We start from the raw sequence: 21,453 nt of genomic DNA, 5'->3' as shown, positions 1-21,453 counted from the left end.
AGTCCCAGACAGTATAATGTTCCAAAGTTCATATTTTTTATTTTTTTCTCCTCGGAATAGAAATCCCTCTTCTGTTTATATCTTTAGAATGCACTTCCAGGACAGCTTTTTGCAATAGAAACAGAGATAAGCTGTTAATTTCGTGAATAACAGAGAAGAGTTATAGCTCACCCAGAAGTTCTTTAAAGCTGATTCATTTGACAAATCTCTTTTTGCTGCAACAATTTAAACCAAGTAAAAAAAAGAATAGAAAGAAGGGTGCTTGCCTGTTAGTCCGTTTTCTCTTTGAAGAAAAGATAAACGTGTCGCATTAATCAGATAGAGCTTGTTCGGAAGTCCGTCCGGCATTGCTGGCTGGACCTTTTCTCATAAATTAATGAAATCCAGTCCTCCCAACAAAAACAGGCTTTTGAGGTTGATCTCTACGTTTCTCCCTGCCCGGGAGAAATTTCATCAGTCAAAAAAAAAAATGTTCTGACTGATTTATATCTGAATAAGCTTCTTCTGAGGCGGGAGCCCGTCTCAAAAGCAGGCACAAGCGAAGTCACCCTTCCCGGAAGTCATAAGTATTCAGACCATCAGATGAATGGAGGTCCAGAAGTGAGGTTTGTGTGTACAATCCCATTCCCATCCCCTGCATTCACTAAGGACATTCAGAATATTATTTTGCTTCTAACACCAACAACAAACCTCCCCTGGAGGCTTACATAGAATCATAGAGTTGGAAGTGGTCTTTAAGGCCATCTTATCCAACCCCCTGCTCCATGTAGGAATCCAAATGAATGCATACTTGAGAGGTGGCTGTCCAGCTGCCTCTTGAATGTCTCCGTAGGTAAGTGTTTCCATTGTCATACTGCTCTAACAGTTAGGAAGTTTTTCCTGATGTTCACTCAAAATCTAGCTTCCTGAAACTTGAGCACATTATTCCATGTCCTGCACTATGGGACGATCGAGAAGAGATTCTGGCCTTCCTCCGTGTGGCAACCTTTCAAGTACTTGAAAAGTGCTATATCTCCCCTTAGTCTTCTCTTCTCAGGGCTAAACATGTCCAGTTCTTTCAGTCTCTCCTCACAGGGCTTTGTTTCCAGTCCCCTGATCATCCTGAATATGAGCCAACAGTGTGATGTGGCTGCAAAAAAGGTGAATGCTTTTTAGGGTGCATTAACAGAACTATGGTTTCCAAATCGCGTGAAGTATTGGTTCCCCTCTATTCAGCACTGGTTATTTATTTATTTATTAAATTTATTAGTCACCCATCTGGCTGGTTATCCAGCCACTCTGGGCGACATACAACATAAAAACATAGAAGTTGCATTAGAGCATTAAAAATCTGAAAACAACAATAATAAAACCTAGCCCACCCCAAAAGCCTGCCTGAAGAGCCAGGTCTTCAACGCCCGGCGGAAGCTCATCAAAGAGGGGGCATGGCGGAGATCATTTGGGAGGGAATTCCACAGAGTGGGGGCCACGATTGAAAAAGCCCTCTCCCTAGTCCTCACCAATCTAGCTGTTTTAACTGGTGGGATAGAGAGAAGGCCTTTTGAGGCGGATCTTGTTGAGCGGCATCCCTGATGATGTTGGAGGCGCTCCTTCAGATAGATTGGGCCAAAACCGTACAGGGTTTTAAAGGTCAGCACCAACATCTTGAATTGGGCCCGGAAAACAACTGGTAACCAGTGCAACTCCTTCAGCACTGGAGTAATGTGATCTCGCCGGCGGCTGCCTTTAATCAGGCGAGCAGCCACATTCTGTAACAGTTACAGCTTCCAGACCGTTTTCAAGGGTAACCCCACGTACAGCGCATTACAGTAGTCTAGGCGAGAGGAGACCAGGGCATGTACCACCGGTGGGAGCAGATGGTTGGGAAGGTAGGGGCGCAGCCTTCGTATCAGATGGAGTTGATACAGCGCCGCCCAGCTCACAGCCGAGACCTGAGCCTCCATGGACAGGTGGGAGTCAAGAATGACCCCCTGGCTGCGGACCTGGTCTTTCAGGGGCAGTTGTACCCCATTGAGCACCAGGTCAATATCCCCAAGCCTTCTCTTGTCTCCCACAAACAGGACCTCGGTTTTGTCAGGGTTCAGCTTCAGCTTATTCCTTCCCATCCAGCCACTCACTGACTACAGGCACTTGGACAGGGTTTCTACAGCTAACCTCGGTGAAGATTTAAATGAGAGATAGAGCTGCGTGTCATCTGCATACTGGTGACATTGCAGCCCAAATCTCCTGATGATAGCACCCAGCAGCTTTATATAGATGTTAAACAGCATCGGGGAGAGGATGGAGCCCTGTGGCACCCCACTGATGAGAGGCCAAGGGTCCGAAACCTCATCCCCCAATGCCACTCTCTGGTACCTACCAGAGAGGAAGAAACGGAACAACTGCAACACAGTGCCCCCTATACCCAACCTCTCCAGGCGGTCCAGAAGGATACTGTGGTCAACGGTATCAAAAGCCGCTGAGAGATCCAGGAGGACAAGGAAGGTATATTCGCCCCTATCCAGCACCCTCCTCATATCGTCCACCAAGGCGACCAAGGCAGTTTCAGTCCCATGTCCAGGCCTGAAGCCTGATTGAAATGGATCCAGATAATCCGCTTCCTCCAAATGTGCTTGGAACTGCTTCGCCTCATCTTAGTAGGTTAGGCCTCATCTTAGTAGTGTGTCCAGTTCTGGACAACACACTTTAAGAAGGATGAAGACAAACTGGAACAGGTTCAGAGGAGGGCAACAAGGATGATCAGGGGACTGAACACAAAAGCCCTATGAGGAGAGACTGAAAGAACTGGGCATGTTTAGCCTTGAGAAGAGAAGACTGAGGGGAGATATGATAGCACTCTTCAAGTACTTGAAAGGTTGCCACATAGAGGAGGGCCAGGATCTCTTCTCAATTGACCCAGAGTGCAGAGTTACAGGAAGTCAGATTTCAACTGAACATCAGGAAAAAAATCCTAACTGTTAGAGCGGTACGACAATGGAACCAATCACCTAGGGAGGTGGTGGGGTCTCCAACACTGGAGGCATTCAAAAGGCAACTGGACAGCTACCTGTTGGGTATGCTTTAATTTGGATTCCTGCATCGAGCAGGGGGTTGGACTTTATGGCCTTATAGGCCCCTTCCAGCTCTATGATTCAATCCTGCCCCTTCAACTTCACATTTCCCAAGAGGGTCTTAGATCCTCTTTTGGGAGAAGACAGCCAAAGGAGGAATTGAGCACTTCTGCCTTTTCTTTGTCATCAGTTATCATGTTGCCATCCTCATTGAGTAGTTGTACCACCATTTCTTTTCTCTGTCTTTTACTATGGATGTACCTGAAGAAAGCTTTTTTGTTGCTTTTGGCATCTCTTGCTAATCTCAGTTCATTCTTAGCTTTAGCCTTCCTGACGCCATTCCTGCAATTCCATGCTACCCAGAGCTTGGAAGATTACTTTTTAAAAGTAATAAATTACAGTGACAATTACATGGCCAAAAAAGTAGTAATTACCGTTACAATTCCAATTGCTCTGAAAGTAACTGATTACTTTTTCTCAAAAGTAATCACTACAATGACATTTCAGTTACTTTCTTTAAAAAATGCCTACAAGGTGCTGCCCTTGGCTGCTGCATATCTAAGTAGCCTAAAACAACATTAAAAATAAACACACACATACAGAGGTAGTAGAATAATTCTTTTTATCCATCAGATAGCAATGGTAAGGGAGGTGGGGAGGGAGGCAGAGGCCACTACTCAGATCTTTGCATGTTAAACCAAGTGCAACCCCCCACTCAGCCAGCAAGCATGATCTCTCTCACTTAACCACCTCCCGGACCCTGCCCTGCCACCAACTAAGGGACACTCACCCAAGCAAATATTTTCCCCTGAGATGCGAAAAAGTTAATACTGCAAATGCAGCACAGTAGCCAGAGAGGGTGGTTTGTGTGCTAAGTGCAAACACAGTACACACACACATACTGTCATCTTTCACCTCCACAGTTCTTTATCTCCATTCTACTGCTGTCTCTTTCTCCTCCTTTATCCATGTTCTTGCCCTCTGGCTCCCTTTTCCCTCCACTCCATTCTTCACCACCACCATCCATTTTTTTAAACAATTGTTTTCTCCACTCCACCCCGTCTCACTCTCCACCTCCTCCCTCATCACCTTCTACCCACCCACAGAGCATGAGGGAAGAACGACACTGTACAGAAGCCCAATCTGAGGCACATGATTTTCATCCACAAATCAGAGGAGCAGAAGACTTCCCCTACTTCCCCTGCTTCCCGCCCCCCCCAAGTAATGCCCAAACGTAATGCTGGAAACATTACAATTACTCCACAAAAATAATAAAATTACTCCTAGTTCTATTACAATGAAAATGTAAATGTATTACCCACTCGTTCCTCAAAAAAGTAATGAATTACAAGTAATTCGTTACTTGTAACAAATTACTTCCAAGCTCTGGTGCTCCCTGTCTGTACTCTTCCTTTGTGGCCTGGTCTTCCTCCTACTTCCTGTATGTGCCCTTTTTTGTTTTCAGGTCATCTCTAAATATTGGCTTCTTCTGCTATTTTCCCCCTTCCTTCCTTGATGGAACTATTTGCCATTGTGTCTTTAGAATTTCCTTTTTTAGAAACTTCCTCCCATCTTGGACTCCTTGTCTCAATAGGGTCGCTTGCCACAAAACCTTACTTACCATTGTTCTGGGTTTATTAAAATCAGCTTTCCTGAAGTCCAGGGTACATGTATGGCTACTCTCAGCTGTTGCTTCCTTTAAGATCAAGAACTTAAGTTTAGCGTGGTTACTTTCACCCAGAGTTTCCCATAACTGCCACTTCATCCACCAAGTCATCTCTGTTGGTTAGAATAAAGTCAAGGATAGTCAATAGTTGCTTCCTCCATTTTCTGTAGGAGAAATAAAATGCAATACTGTTACCTCAAACAAATTAATAAAACCCAGCAATCTGACATGTGAAATAAATTTTACTGAAGAGTAGAGCATGCTGGAAAATTTAGAAGACAGGCCTACATGGGTTTGTTTTTTAAAAATGTATTATTCATGAATTCTTGGTTTGAAAGAGCTAAAGAGATGTCGAAAAGAGAAAGGGAGGAAAAGGCAAAGACAGGATTCTTGCCCTACTAGTAGAGACAGGAAGTGGAAGTATACAGAAGTTTGAAAACTATCAATTTCAAAGTGATGGTTGACACTGGGTTGGATCCAAACTAAGACTACAATTCTATGCACCTTTATCTGTGAGTAAGTACCATTGACTTACCTGAGAGTAAACATGCATAGGATTGCACTGTAAGTTAGTTGAATTTAGGTTCCATTGACATTAATAGGACAAGTGATTACTTAAGACTGCAATCTCAATCCACTTTCCTGGGAGCAAGCCCCACTGAATTCAGTTGGACTAACTTCTGAGTAGTCATGGTTAGGACTGTAGTGTTAAATCTATGATGGCTACCTCTGTTCAAAGGCAGCATGCCTCTGAATACCAGTTGCTAGGAATCGCAAGTGGGGAGAGGGCTGTTGCACTCAGGCCCTCCTTGTGGGCTTCCCATGAGCATCTGGCTGGCCACTGTGAAAATAGGATGCTTGGCCTGATCCAGCAGAGCTTTTCTTATATTTTATGTTTTCATTGATTTCAATGGGTAATCAATGGATTTCAATTAGTAAATATACAAATTATTTATAAATTAACTCAAAAATGAATCTCTCTTGTGAGATATTGCAAAAGTGGTCCTAAGTCACCCACCTTTGCCTACAGGCTGGTTTTCCTTCAGGTTCTTAAGCTCAGAATATATCCAGTGCTCTTCAAGGCACTGATAGATCTTCCTCCCCTTTTAAATTTGGCAAGCTCGTGCTATCCTAATCCTTGAAACAAAGGCTTCTGGGATCTGAATTCAAGCAGGAGTGGGAGACTTTTAGCATTTGAAGACATTTACTGAATTCAGCATTCAAAATCCAGCAGTTCCATCAAGTGAGTTCTGTAAAAAGATGTTTTCAAGTTTCAGTTTCAGTTGAACAATCCAGGCCGAGAACATTAGTCCCACTTTTGACAGGTCTAGCGTACAAGGCTGCCATCATCCTCTTTGGAACACCCTGACAATGAGTGGCAGGAGAAACAGACTTATTTTCTTTGCAGGGTGAGGTGAATGTCGGGCATTTTATGTTTCAGGAAAGGAGTGTTGAGAGGGCAGCAAAACATGGTTGGGCTGGCTGGGGCAGTTAGTCATAACCTTGCGAAAGGGCCAACCACCCTCTAGAGATGAAAGTGTTTGTCAGAATGGGCAGGGCTGCTCTGACCATAACGCTGAAGGTGAAGCAGTTTCTTTTGGCAGCAAATTGTAGAGGAGGGATTACATGCCTGCCTCCAGTCTCTTTATTTTCCTTCTCTGGCTGGGCGGCTCTCTATCAAGGATGCTGTCATTGCATCCTACATCACAGAAGCTGTGTTGAACAGAGAGTTGGACTCGATGATCTTCAGAGTACCTTTAAACTCTAAAATGCTATGATTCATTAACGTGAAAGCATTTCTATAGCTGGCACTGAAGGCCAGCCACCTTTCAGAAACGCAACAAACAGCTGTCAGGCTCCGGGTTTCTAACATGGTTGCTTTTTCTTTGCTTTTTTAAAACTGCTCTCTTTCTTTTAACACCAACATGACACACAAATTTAGCAGGTGGAGCATTCCTGACTTGGAGATTAAATCATGGGGAAAGGTTTCAGCAGCTGCATTTCAGTATGTCAGAACATTGTAAATGGCACAGTAAATAAAAAAGGCAGCCAATTACATTACATTAGACCCTTGAAGTTAGAGTCCACCACTAAATGCCCTTCCGTGTAGTCATGCGCCATATAGCAGGATGTAACCCCTGAAAGCCTCTTGCTCTGTACCTCAGCCTGTGGTCTATATTGCATACAAAGGGTGGTTAACCCATATCCCATGGGTCATATCTAGCCCTCCCATAAGGTTTTCTGTGGCCCCAAAGAGCCTCCAAATTGTGTTGTGGCAGCAGCTTATATATTTTACTGGCTAGTCCTCTCTCTGCATTGCTTGGATGTTTTGTGGGTGTTTCAAGGGTTTCTTGTGCTGAATTATGTCTTTGACATAGGGTTAGGGTTACTGTTGTGCCAGTTCCAGTGCATCTCTGCTTGTCTTTTCTCAAAACGGGGGCATATGATGCTAGTCAAACTCCTCCACTTTTTAAACTTAAAACCTTGTTGGATCAGCTCCAGTGCATGTTTTTTTTAAAATCAGCTTCAGGAAGGTTTCGCAACTGATTGGTAGATCTACCCCTTTGTCTTCCAGGTGTTGGCAACGGAAATGTTTTGCTGCAGGCTCAGGCAGAGACAGTGATTGGCCTAATGCTTTGCTCTGGGCAGTCCTGAAAGGTCTGAAGGCAGCAGTGGGGAAAGGAGGTGTGGCCAACAGAGACAGTGTCGCTTCAAAACACAGCCAGAAAACCATTCTGGCTGCTTTTAAATTGACTAGTGTGGCCACAGCCTAAGAACCTTGTTCCCTAAAAGTCATTGCAGGCTTTTCCTTAGCAAGAGGGCTTCTGCAGCACTTGGTAACCTTCGTCTCAGATGCTTCCTGTAGCTTTGTACTGATGCTTGATGAAGAGATAGGATCCTAAGGGCAGTCATAGCATGAAGCTACAGAAAATGCACAAAGCGCTTTGCCTGCTCTTGAGAAGAAATCCCAGACATTGTGTCACTTTGTCAGGCAGTGGAGCGAAGCTATAGGAAGTGTCTGGGAAGAACTGTAGACCTCACTGACAAGCATCAGAGCCAGTAATGGAGAGCAGAAGGAAAGCAAAGGAGAGAAAGCTTGTGTCCACTTTTATTAAGTGAACATCCCCTGTGTTGGAGGAAACTAATGAACAGATAAATAAATTAAATAAAATTCCTGGAGGCGGTGGTGAGTGGAGGAAGTAGTGTGCACTGAATTCTTCAACAGTTAATAAATAGTTATTCATTAGGAATGAAGATACTGATATGATTTGGGAAGGTACTTATGAATTACAGCTTGATGTAAGGGTAAATTACTGGACAGCATCCTCTGTGTTGGAGGGAAGGAGGCAGAGGTGCTTATAGCTTAGCAGGCAGATCTTTCTTGATAAATTACTCAAGTTATTCATTTAAAAATGAATAATGCAACATTAAAAATTCTTGAAATGATTAAAAATACTGTACTTATGTGTTTTGGCCACACCCATTTTATGCTTTAGCCACGCCCACTTTTATATGTTACCTGTTGAGGGTGGCTATGGATCAGTGTGGCCCTCTGCCTCAAGAAGGGTAGCCTGCTATACATAGTTCTGTCACATATGCCAGGCAGCAGCTGCCACTTTCGTAGAAATACTACATACCTTGTTTAGGCAACTGTGGTGGCCATGCAGAGGTGCCATTATTCTCTAGGTGGCATAGCTGAGCTGTGCTGCCTTTGATTCTTTGGTGGTGTTCTGTCTAATAGTCCTTCACCAGCGGTGGCTTTCTCCAAGAAAATCTTATGTGAAATTTCTCCAAATTTGGTTTAGCTCTACTTAATATCAAAACTATAGGGAAAGTTCAAGGGAAAAAAAACTAATGATGGGCAAAGAGTGAATTCTAGCTTTCTTGACAAGCATGTGGGAAACCTATGTCTGTTTACTGAGCGTTTTCTGCCAGCTTTGAGTATTCGTGCCTGTATTTTGATGGTGCTATGTGTTGTATTGCATTGCCTGGGGACCTGTTTAAGGTTTGAAAATATAACAAGGGGAAGAAATGACATGTCGGACGCTCATTTCTAGAGCTCCGCATTTTATCCTGTAACTCAGTCTTTTAATTGTTTTTAACGGCTCCGCTGGGGGCTGAAAGACTATGAGGACGCTGTGAAAGCTGCTCTGTTCTTGATAATCAGTAAGTGCGATTGAACTTCTAAATTCCTAAACAACTACGCTTCTATGCTTTTATTATTCTGAAAGCTCTACAGTGACACATAAAGAAGAAATGTTTTAGATATTATAAGCCTCCTTCTTTTCATCATTATCTTCCTGGAGATAACTGCGGAGCCACGGAGTTTCAGCTAAAGGTAGACCTTGGCGAATTTATAATTACCAACATAAGCTGTGAATTAGTGCCAAGGACAAATAGTAACTTATTAACATGGTCCTCACCAGACAAAAATGTAAAGACCTAGGAATTGCACTGGATAATGAGGACAGGATACTGACAATCGGTGGGGAGCAAACTAAAATTACACACTTTTATCAACCAAATATTAGTGTAACGAAAGCAGAAAAAAAGCTGGAACCACAAGAAACCCTGCAATATGAACCACTGCTATTGGACTGGGAAATAAATAATTTACCACCTTGGTCCCCACAAAATGGAGGGACTAGTTCCAAGAACATAGCCCAGGAAATTGATGAGGTGGAAGGGAAGACAGGGCTCTTTGATATATCTTGGACAAGAGCTGAGACTAATATATCACTGTGCAGCAAAGAGAGTTCAATGCCACCGCTTGAGTCCTCAGATGACTATAGGGAGTTTAAATCTATCATTAAATATGATGAAGGATTAAATAAACATGAGTCATTCAATGCTGCCTCTTTAAGAGAAAAGGAAGATTGGTGCCAAACAGTGACGCAATCACTTACTCATATCTCTAAATTTGTTGCAGAAGCCAATTCTTTATTAACAACCTTAACAGAATGTATTATGAAAAAAGATTCCAATAATAATATAAAGACAATCTCACAAGCAACACAGACTATTCAACGAACACACCACCATCTAGTGGAGGAAAAGAAAAAAAACAGCAAACCTCCTCCTCAGGCTGGGAAAAAGAGCAAAAATATTAAAAGTAATAGAGCACATAAAAAATGTCACATGAAATTTGAAAGACTATTTAAATTATTAGATCTACGAGAAGACCCTCAAAAGAAGAAAAGAAAAAGAAAAAGAAAGAGAAAGAGACAGCAGACTAAAGGAACAACTAAACTACAAGAAAATGTTTCACCAATGTCAATTGAAAATTTACTAAATATAGAAACCGATAATTCAAGTGATAAAAGAGAAGTGACTATTCCTATTTCTATTTCTACTCCTATATGGCAAAATCAGGATACAAGTATGATAGAACTGCCACCTATTTTTACAACAAACATAAGTCCTCCAGCATTAACCCAAACCTCTAATGTTTGGGACTTAATATTAAATCCAAAAACTTTGGCCATAAGTAATTATCCAAAATTAAAAGGACATCAATTGCTGAAGGATAGAAAGCAACATCTACTAAAGATAATAAAAGAAATATCTCCTGGCGCTATTAGGATGGATGACATTACAGATGTTAAATATCTTTTTTACAATTACATAAACGCAAGAGCCATGATAACTTTCGTGGATGAAGATAGAGCGAAATTTTTCTATACCAAAAGAGACCTGTTATCAGAATATAATTTACATCTTACTCGGGTGTTTGAAAATCGAGCCCCTTTACAAAGACTAATTATACATTCTTGTAATACTGATAACTCGCCTTCTATATCCCGAAAAGATGTTGGAACGAATATGCCTTTGGAGGGTATGAATGAAGCTGAAAAAAAACAAAAAGAATTAGAACAATTTTTACCGGAAGAGTTAACTCTAATAGATACCTTTACTACATTGCCGACGGAGACAAAATTACAAATTCGGACTAAATTGGGAAAACTAATATCTACACTTGAAAAATTAGAACATAAAGAAGAAAATCAAGACCAAGTTACCCTAAATAATATAAAAAAGAGTGATCAACAATCCCCACAGAAGTCTGTAAATGAACATATCATCAAAAGTGGGAAGATGGAAGTTCGAACTGTACCTTTGTACAATAAAACTAAAAACTGACAATACGAAAGCTCAAAAACACACAATTTGAAGATTGTATCATGGAATATGGCGGGATGGAAGAATAAAATAATGGACCCAACTTGTATGAATTTTTTAGATCAATTTGATATCATATTCATACAAGAAACTTGGGAATTAGAAGAACTGCGTCTAAATGGATATTCGATATATCAATTGGAAGCTATGCCTAGCAAGAGAGGCGGACGCCCAAGAGGAGGCCTATGTATTCTCATTTCTACTACAATTAATGTGCCAATTGTTAAATGTGAACCATTACCTGAATTAGCAATTGCGGTACTCTTAAAGCTCTCTTGTTATACCCTGATGTTACTCAATGTGTATTTACCACCGAGCAAAAATAACGAAATGGCTAAGAATAATATAGCTAAGTTGGAACATTATATAATAGAACTAAATACATTACATCCTGAGGCCCTATTATTAATAGCCGGTGATTTTAATGCAAGAATGGGACCATCAGATGAAATATTATTCACAAAATATCAAATGACGTGCCCCTATTTGGACGGCCCAAATATTATCCCAACAAGGCAGGCAAAAGACAGGGGTGTAAACTATACTGGCTTCTGCCTAATACAAATGATAATAAACTTAAATTTAATTCTTTTAAATGGTCGCACAAAGGGAGATCTAGAAGGGGAATATACTTTCATATCCAGTAGAGGAACGTCTACAATAGATCTGGGAATAGTGTCACAGGAGTTGTACCAAATTGTTGAGAAATTTAGGATAATGGAGCGACCTGAAAGTGATCACTTACCTATAACTATTGAACTTTCAGGTGGTGAAAGTCAAATCTTTATTGAACCACAATCTTTTCCGAGCACTGTTTATGAGATTCGTCCAAATAGGATACAATGGAGACCCAAATTGGAAAAAGAGTTTATATCAAGGTTAAATTCACATGATTGCCTTGTTTTAAAGGAATCTATATTGTTAAATACTCAACAGACTAATCCATACCACTATTTTCATAAATTGATAAATATTCTCCAGATGACATTTGTTTCGGATACAAAGACCAAATATAATAACAGGCTGAAGCACTCTAAACCCTGGTTTGACCAGGAATGCGTAGATAAAAAGAAATATTTAATAGCCAACTTCAAAGCATATAATCAGGATAGATCCCCTGAATTACTACAGATCTATTGCGAAACAAGAAAACAATATAAACAATTACTAAATAAAAAAAAGAAAACAGAATGTACATTACTCTGGCAACATATTATAAATGCTTCAAAATCAAAAAATTCATCCTTGTTTTGGAGCTTAATAAGGACAAATTGGCCAAAGACTTACACCAATATAGACTCCTATATCCCGGCGCAAGTTTGGGAAGATTATTTTTCCAACATATATAGGAACAATATGCCCGAACAATCTAACATCAAAAGAACTAAGTTGATGCCTCCGGAATGGGACCCCGTTTCTAGGAAAGAAATTCTGGATCTAATAACACAGTTGAAACCAAACAAAGCCCCAGGTCCAGATAACATTCCTGCGGAAATTTTTAAATCGAATGCAGAATGGTGGGCTCCAATATTGGCGGTCTTATTTACATATATTGACCGTACTACGCAAATACCTAGAGACTGGGGTGGCGCTGTAATCATTCCAATATATAAAAAAGGATCAATATCTGATCCGGCCAATTTTAGGCCTATTAGTCTACTAAACATAATTAGTAAACTTTATGCGGCCCATTTACATAATAAATTAAAATTTTGGATTGACACTGAGCATATCCTAGCCCAGGAACAAGCTGGCTTTAGGACTGGACGCTCCACTACTGATCAATCTCTTATCCTCCAACATTTGGTAGATAAATATTCAACAAAAAAGGGAAATATGCTATTTACCGCTTTTATTGACCTAAAGTCAGCTTTTGACTCAATATCTAGATCTAGATTGTGGGAAAAGCTTGGCAAAACTAATATAGATCCTCGATTGCTCCTATTAATTAAAGGGATGTATGAGAACACCTATCTTCAAGTGAAATGTAATAATAAAGGACATCTTACAAAGCCAATAGCCACATTTAAAGGGGTCAAACAAGGTTGCATCCTGGCTCCACTTCTCTTTAATATCTACATAAATGAGATAGTTGACTTTCTAGCACCTGTCATCTCCCACCCTCCCAGGATGGCTGAAATACCAAGAGACTTACTTCTCTATGCAGATGATATAATTTTGTTCTCGAGATCACCTATTGGCTTAAAACGACTATTGTCAAAGCTGGCGACATTCTGTACAAACGAACAACTTGAAATAAATTATGGAAAATCAAAAGTCATGATCTTTAAAAAGAAACAAAATAGATCAAAACACCGCTGGCAGATAAATGGGCATTTAATAGATCAAGTTACTACCTTTAAATACCTGGGAATAACTTTTCAGGCTTCAAATTCATGGCAAATGCATAGGAAGATGATAGTTATGAATGCAAGAAGAACTCTTAAAGCTCTGCTATCCTTTTTTTATAATAAAGGAGGACAAATAATACCATCAATTATTACAGTCTTTAAGACAAAAATAATACCACAATTGATCTATGGCATGCAAGTCACTACATGTCAGAATTTTACAACTCTGGAGGCGATACAAAACAGTTTCCTTAGATCTATCTTGGCTGTTCCTTCCTGCATACCTAATTTTATTTTAAGATTGGAAGCAGGATTACAAACAATTGAATCCAATGTTTGGGCCCATAGAATTATATGTTGGTTAAAATTATTGTTTAATCCCGAGATGTTGGTATCTTATATATTAAAGGATAGTCATCAATCCACCTGGAAACAAATGCTGATAAATAAAATAACATCGTTAGGTTTTTCCATACCAATAATTTTAGAGCTGGGATATGTAAAAGCTAAAATAAATATTCTGCAGAGAATTAAAGATATAGATTATCAGCAACATTTGATGTTAATGCGAAAACATAGGTATAATTTAAAACCTTTGACACCTATGCCATATTTAGCCAATCTTACCATACCAAAATGGAGAAGGGCGTTTACGCTGGCAAGATTTAATATCTTGCCATCAGCGCTGTTAGAGGGTAGATACAAGAAAGTTCCTTATAATGATAGAAAATGCCCTTGTGGAAATGGAGAAATTGAAACTGTCACTCATGTTCTATTTTATTGTCCCTTTTATTCTGAAGTTAGATCTCAACTTATCGCGCCTATTATAAATTCCCTTCCAGGTAGAACTGATGATTTTTATACGGAATATTTATTAGCAGATAGCTGTAATGATTTAACAGAGAGAGTAGCTAAATACTGTGCCATAGCCATTAAATGCAGGAAAGCCTTAATAAAATGATGGTAATATTGTAGCCATAAGGGCTTAAGCTAAAATAATTCGCACTTTAAATCCATGGCAAAACTGACATTTTGGGATTTAGATAGAGAAAATGTCTAGATAAATGTCTAGAAAAGACTTGTAGTCTATGCTTGTTCCCAAACGAAGTTTTAATTATTTTGATTAACATTGTGATGATTTTAACATATTCTGAATTGGTATACTAATTTTATTATTTTTGTTGCATATAGTGTTTTAATATTTTAACCTTTCTAGGAGATAAAATGTATATATATATGGATACTTATCTGGTCAATGACCGTAATAAACTGAACTGAACTGTATGGTGGATGAAGCATTAATCTTCTCAATTTATAAACGTGTACAGTTATTTAGATCCTGGTACTTCTATTTAACATGAATGAAGCACCAGCAGTGAGTTTGTCACTGAACAGAAATGGGACCTTGTTGAGATGAATTATAGTTAGCAACACAGGAAGCTGCCATGTAACACGTCAGACCATTGGTCCATCTGGCTCAGTATGGTCTATAACAGGCACGGGGAACCTGTTTCTGTCCGGGGGAAGCAACTTCCCAGTTTGGAAACCTCCCAGGGTTCACATGCCACTGGTGGGCAAGGCCAGAGGCAAAAGTGGGCAGAGCAATGAATGTGAATTTTACCTTTGTGCAATAGTCTATTTCTGCACACACTCGTACACCCCTCTCTATCCAGACAAGCAAGAGGCATTATCAGAGTTCAAAGATATATTCAACTAGGAGAACAATATTCAAAGAGGGTGTAAAGGAGTGCTGGTGAGGGATGTAGCCGGGGGAGGTCCTGATAAAGAGGTCTCCTGGGCCTGAGGTTTCCCATCCCTGGTCTATACTGATTGGCATCAGCTCTCAGATGGTAGATATTCCCAGCCATACCTGGAGATGCCAGGGATTGTGCTATGGATCTTCTGCATGCAAAGCTGATGTTCTGCCACTGAGCCATGGCCCCTCCCGCAGGCACCGTGTTGCATCCAATACAGAAAAGAGATAGACTAGCCTACCAAGAGTGGGAGCCACAATAAGTATGAATTTAATCCCTTTTCTTGACAGTTCAGCGACAACTTCAACCATGGGTTCAGGGCACCATTGCAGTTACTGTCTTCTTGATTCTGGCAATGATTGCCTTTGTCATCAACAGGTTCTGGTGCCAGGAAAAAAAGTAAGTTCCCACTTTCCTTTACTCTGTTCAAAGATGGTTGTATGGCTTCTCTGTTGATGCAATTATTTTGTAACAGATTGCTTCAGGGCCAAAGTAGATGGGATGTCAGGAGATCTGTGTTTGGATTTCCCCCTTTTGAAAATATAAAAAACACCTGTAACCCCCAATTGGATTGGGACTGGAGTGCTGGTACAGTGGGGTTTAAAACTTTCCCCTACTTGTCCCCTCAGCCCAATTCAAATCACTCCCAGTGTTTATGTTGGCTCCTTTGGGAGGAAGGGTGGGATGAAAATCAAATAAATCAAATCAAACCAAATATTGTCCACCCCCAGAGGGATAAGTACAAGTACCACCTTACTAGTATGCATGTGCACTAAGGCCTTTCTTTGAGTCTTTTCTTCAGCAGCCCATCCCGTCAGAGGTGAGGGGGGCACTGACCTGGGTGAGGGGCTTTCCAGTGATGGCCCCCTACCTGTGAAATGCCCTCCCCAGAGAAGTTTGTCCAGTGTCCACGTCATTGTCATTCAGGTGCCAGGCAAAATCTTTTCTGTTTCCCAAGTCTTTTTAACCTGTACAGGCTTAATGTATTTTTATTCCTGATGATAGTATAGTTTTGTGGCTGTGTTGTATTGTGGTTTCTGCTAGGCTTCTATTATTGTTTATTAATATTTTATTAAAATATCCCAAAAAACATTTTTGTTGTAAGCTATTCTGGGGATGCTGATGGGTCCTGGAGGTATAGGATATAAATCAGAGAGGGAGAGAGGGAAAGGTGGCATTCAAGTGTAGGATCCTTGTGTTTGAATTGCACACAAAATCTAACCTCCTAGTGCTCATTCTAATCTTTTCCACAGTGATTCCTTTGAGGAGAAAAATGAAGCTTTCTCCATGGGAGGCAACAAGGCGGAGCTGCCCATTTCTAACGGTTCAGAAGGGAGATATTCAATGACTGCCGCAGATTTCAGGTTAGTTTAATTTTCTAACATATTACAAAGTATGACTAAATAAAGGGAGGTCACATGACCCCCCATATGAATACTGTAATACATGGAGGGCATGCGGTCACAAAAGCTAGCCCCACCACCAACACATGCAGCAGCCATGCTCTTGCCATCTGCACAGGAGTGTGGGCTCTTGGGGGGGTCTTAGACCCCTTACTTTTTTGGGAGCAGGGTCCCAGCTGGGTCCCTATGTTTCCAGCATTGTATGAGCCAATCAGTATGAAAGGGGAGTGTGTTAGCCACTGAGAAGAATCTTCTAACATATTTGTCCTTTCCTGCTGATTGCACTCAATCAGAGTGAAAGGAGGTGAGTCAGCCACTGAGAATATTGTTGTTGTGGGAGAAGGCATGTGCGAGAAGGACTGTGGAGTGTAGAGATAACAATGGAGAGCAAGTGAGTGACAGGGCATGGCTGTGAGGGGGCATGGTAGGGCTATCATGGAGGGATCCTATACTTCTAAATTTGCAATGGCACCAGTGCATCAGCGCATTTTGACAGCATGTGAAGGGGCTTTTTGCCACATCATCACAATCTATTTGTATAGATTATGCCTTTTCACAATTAACCATGCTCAAGGCAGCTCACAGCATCAAAAAGTTTACATAATTCACTAACAGTTACAAGATATAACACAACTGAAATAGTCATATAAACAATAAACTAATGAAAACATCTTTTATGAATAAATATGCAATACTTTTAAACAATCCGCTGATAATTCATAAGGTTCAACAATAAAAATACAAGAACATAATCTGGATTAAAACACACACATACAAAAAGCATCTCCAAAACCAAATCTTGACCCCAGAAAAACCACAGGCCTAAACCACAGCTCACTCCTATGGCCTTGAGGCATCCTTAGCAGCAGAAGCAGCCTTTATAGCTAGAGCCAGTCAGTGCCTGCCCTCCCAGGCTAGGTGGAAACAGGCCAAACAGAACAGGGAGCAGGTCTCACAGGACTCACAGACTCACACTCTCATCTGTTGTTTGTTTGTAGAGTGCCTGTACATGGTGGAGGGGACCTGGTCTAATCAGAGGTCATCCCTCCTGTGCAGGAGCTCGATGCACATAGAGACCCTTCACACACTGGCTGAATGTGCGGGCAGGGGATGTGGCCGCTGCAACCCTCCCTCTGGTGTTCACAACATGTGTGTGGGTAGAGTCATCTGCACCCTTTCCCACATGCAAAAGATAAGGCAATGGATGAGAAAGTGGATCTTTGGGGGTAGCCTTTGATCATTCATCCTTGATGCTGTTTTGTCTCTTTTACTTTCACTGATTTCCTGTCCATTCACAGAACATCATACCTAGGGAAGGAACTGTCCATTTTGGTTCTCTCAGTTTCTCATTTTTCCAATCTTAAATTTAGGTCTCCACACTTCTACAGTATTTTGCAGTTTTTTTTAAAAAATCCTCATGAAAATTCACCAGCATTTTAGTGTGAATTTATTGTAATAAACACATTTTATATGTAGTTTTTATTAATGTACTCCTTTTAGCAAGGAGTTTTCCCTAATGTAATGCATTTGTGTATATTATTTTCAATAGTATATTCATTTTTATGCACACATTCCCCTAATATATAATTTTTTGTTAATACTGTTTGGTTGGAGAACTGCATTGCAAAATTCAGATAAGTGCAAATTTTGAAGGATGGCTGTGATTCAGTTCAAATATTGTTTCAACAAAAGGCAAATTTGATAGATTCAGTTTTAAATGCTAACTGAATCGAATTTCTGCCCCACTCCTAGTCACATTATGACCTGACCATGTGATAGTTAGCAAGCAACCACTTAAAAGTTGTATATGGATATGCTTCAATTAGTTATCTGCATCACTTGTTTAATTTGTCCATATTATTTAGCAATCATCCTTGGGAACCTTTGTCCTAAGTTTATACAAGTGGAACAGATTTATTTTTAATCAATTTGCAACCTATTTGGGAAAAATAAGAACTGATGTATTATCACCTGTGGTATTGGGGATGTTTCTTTTCATAAATAGCGTTTCTCATGCAACTAGACCATATGCAAAAGTTATTAAATGCTTACATTGGTGGCTAAACCTAATGTAGGAATCAGCCAGTAGTGCTGTCAAATTGAGATTAGCTGGAGGATCAAAATTCTCTCCCAGCAGACACCCAGATGCCACTCTCATACTTTTTATCACCCCTGTTAGTCTTGATGGGAGAAGGACAGGGCCAGCAATTTGTCTCTAAAAATGCTCCTTGCCAGTCAGCTCCAATATGCCACCTATTCACTTATTGCTGCCAAAATCTCTCCCCCAGCACTACCAGTGATCCTAATTACCACCACCATCTCTTCCTTCTGAGCACCTCCCTGCCGCTCACAAACATTCTTCCTCTCTATTAAGCTCCATTTCCACATGTTCCTTCTTGCCTTTCAAAACTGTTGCCTCCTCCACCCTGCAGGCGCAAACCAGCTCTGCTACCCACGTTTCCTTTCCCACTGACAAATGTCCATGCCTTTCTTCATTCTCCTCTTTCTATGCTCCTTGATATGTGCCCTGCCAGTTTCAATAATGTGGGGGGAAAGCACAGAGTATCAACCATTGCTGGCTCAGTATCTCATGGTTTCTTTGTAACCTGCCTCCATTGTTTGACTACAGGCATCTGAAAATAGTTTCAATAGTTTGGGGGCTTGTAGGGGACTCCACAGGCTACATTGGCATCCGAAAATACCTTATCAGGGCTATGAGGCTGATGTTTGACACTCCTGTATTTGCATAATTGCTTCTCAAAAAGGACAGTTGTGCACATATATCTTTACCACATCTGTGCATCAGATTCCAGTTTCATAAACCTGATGCTTCAAACTTCACAACATCAGTTTTGGCTCTGACTTGAGAACCAGTATAAAGTGAATGGTTACGACCATTGGAATGGGACCAGAATGACTTGGGTTCAAATCCCTGCTCCACTAGAAAACTTACTGGGTGAACTTGGGTCTAGCCTAACCTATCTCACAAAATTAAGATAAAAAGGAAGAAGAACTATGTATACTCTCCCAAAAAATTGGAGGTAGGGTGGGATGCAGTGAAATATATAATATATATTTTCCTCCCCTAATATTTCAGATGCGAAGAAGGCCCTCATGTATATGAAAAGAAAGTTGAGTTTGAGTGTGGAAATACAAGTGAGTGTCACGGCGAACACAATATAGACGTTCTTACCACTTGCATGTAGCTTCCTCATTCCTGGGTACAACTTACTTCTCAGTCTTTTTTTTTTTTATCCTCCCCATGTCATAGACTCCATACATGATGAGGTCAGTTCTGCACAGCAGACACTGTGCACAGATTTAATCACTCCATTACAAGGCATTAGCTGATGGCCAAAGTTTCTTTTTTCTCTATGTTAAAACTTTTGCTGACTGGATTTCTTATTGCTGTTATGGTTCTGTGTTAAATTTTGAGGCCATCTGCACACCTCTGTTGGGTGGAATAAATTGGCACATCATGCTGTTATTTTTTTTTCCCCACAAAAAGAGTGCATAAGCAGAATTGCTACCAAACCTGATTGTTGGCCCCATTTGACAGTCACAAGGGACATTGCAAGTGTGTGACCCAGAGGCAACTTTTCTTATAGGTCACCTAGATATGCTGCAAAATGCAGTGCCAATCACCTACCATCTTAATCTGTGGAGGGCCCAGTCCACATATTTTGGCCAGAAAATCCTGTTGAAATCCCATAGATCAGAGTAAGCCCTGAAAACAAGAGCTGGAATTGGCTTCCTACACCCTGCCTCTCAAAATCAGCCTAAATTTGCATCTATACATATAAATAAACATATGTAAATTTTATGCACATTTGGTGTCATGAGCCTGTGCCCCAAGTCTTTTAGGTATCTAGGAATGTCCAGGATGTTCACCTATCATTTCTCCTTAGCAGCTGTTGCCAAATTGCTTTAGATAGCAAGCACAGGCCCCTTGCAAGTCTTCCGTAGTCCACTGCCATGTCCCAGTTCAACAGCTGGAAGTTTCTTGGTGAGAAACTGCTTTTCCTTTATAATACAAGTTGTTTTTCTCAGAGAGCTGAAGGAAAAAGCTACACAGGAACAGTAAATGGGTATTATCAGCTCATGGCTGCATGCAGAGGTGGAAGCATGACGATGCTCCACCAGGTTACTTCATTTGATTTTTGCCCTGCTTTGGATTTGCCACGGAGACACACCTGTTACTAGTGAATGAATAAAGCCGATGTGAATCAGATATATAAGCCTTATGATATGAGTGATCTGCTTTTCTTTTCATACATGCATCAGATGAACAAAAGGATTTGTCATATACAAGTGAGTGTTTGAATAAAGGTTTTAAAAGTCACCAGTTTTATTGTAGGAACAAGATCCCAGGTACAATTTGCCAATGTAAAATGGATTATTATGTGTATTTTTAATTTTTTATAATCAATAAAGAATGTTTTAAAAACTGTAATATGGGTGTTCAATTACATCATCTGGTTGGCAAAGTGGGACATAACAAAATCTTCATATTACAAAAGGTTACAAGACTTCTTCTCTCACCATTCCTTCTCCAGTGGTTCAAACCCAGCCCCAGATATTCTTCCTTCATCAAAATCATAACATTCCTATCCCTCAACACTCTCGGTTTTATGAGATCCTTAGTCTTGGGGTTCTCTCCAGGCTATCCCACAATAGTGGTGACTGTGTTCAGACCCCTGAGATTATACTGGTGATGGAGGCCGCTGTTTCCATCCTATGTGAGTCTAGGAGACAGGGTGGAGTTGGAGATTATGGACAGGTCTCCCGCCCAGGGACACTGGGGGATTTTCACACTTAGCACTAAAAGTGTCATGAAAGCCTGTTTCATCCTAATGGTGTGCATCTCAAAATGCCATTAATGCAGGGTAGAAAATGGAAGGGATGTAGCTCAGTGGTAGAGCATCTGCCTTGCATGCAGAAGGTGCCAGGTTCAATCCCCTGCATCTCTAGGTAGGGTTGGGAGAGAATTCTGCCTGAAACTCTGGAGAGCTTCTGCCTGTGAGCTAGATGGACCAATGGTCTGACTCA

At 40.8% G+C, this 21,453-nt stretch overlaps 1 protein-coding gene across 5 annotated transcripts in view; it reads left to right on the top strand.

The window, feature by feature from the left end:
* PDZK1IP1 (PDZK1 interacting protein 1) overlaps nucleotides 1–20,821 on the top strand; it is a 34,607-nt gene extending 13,786 nt beyond the window's left edge. For all 5 annotated transcript variants that reach the window (XM_061632918.1, XM_061632920.1, XM_061632921.1 and 2 more), the window contains exons 4-6: nucleotides 15,292–15,400; nucleotides 16,255–16,365; nucleotides 19,502–20,821. In XM_061632918.1, the coding sequence (XP_061488902.1) occupies nucleotides 15,292–15,400; nucleotides 16,255–16,365; nucleotides 19,502–19,610 (329 nt within the window). In that variant the 3' untranslated portion in view covers nucleotides 19,611–20,821. The remainder of the gene's footprint in view (nucleotides 1–15,291; nucleotides 15,401–16,254; nucleotides 16,366–19,501) is intronic.
* The last annotated feature ends 632 nt before the right edge of the window (nucleotides 20,822–21,453 follow it).

The sequence above is a fragment of the Rhineura floridana genome, chromosome 6, assembly GCF_030035675.1.
Source record: "Rhineura floridana isolate rRhiFlo1 chromosome 6, rRhiFlo1.hap2, whole genome shotgun sequence".
Taxonomy (NCBI): Eukaryota; Metazoa; Chordata; class Lepidosauria; order Squamata; family Rhineuridae; genus Rhineura; species Rhineura floridana.
This window is presented reverse-complemented; position numbering and strand designations above follow the sequence as displayed.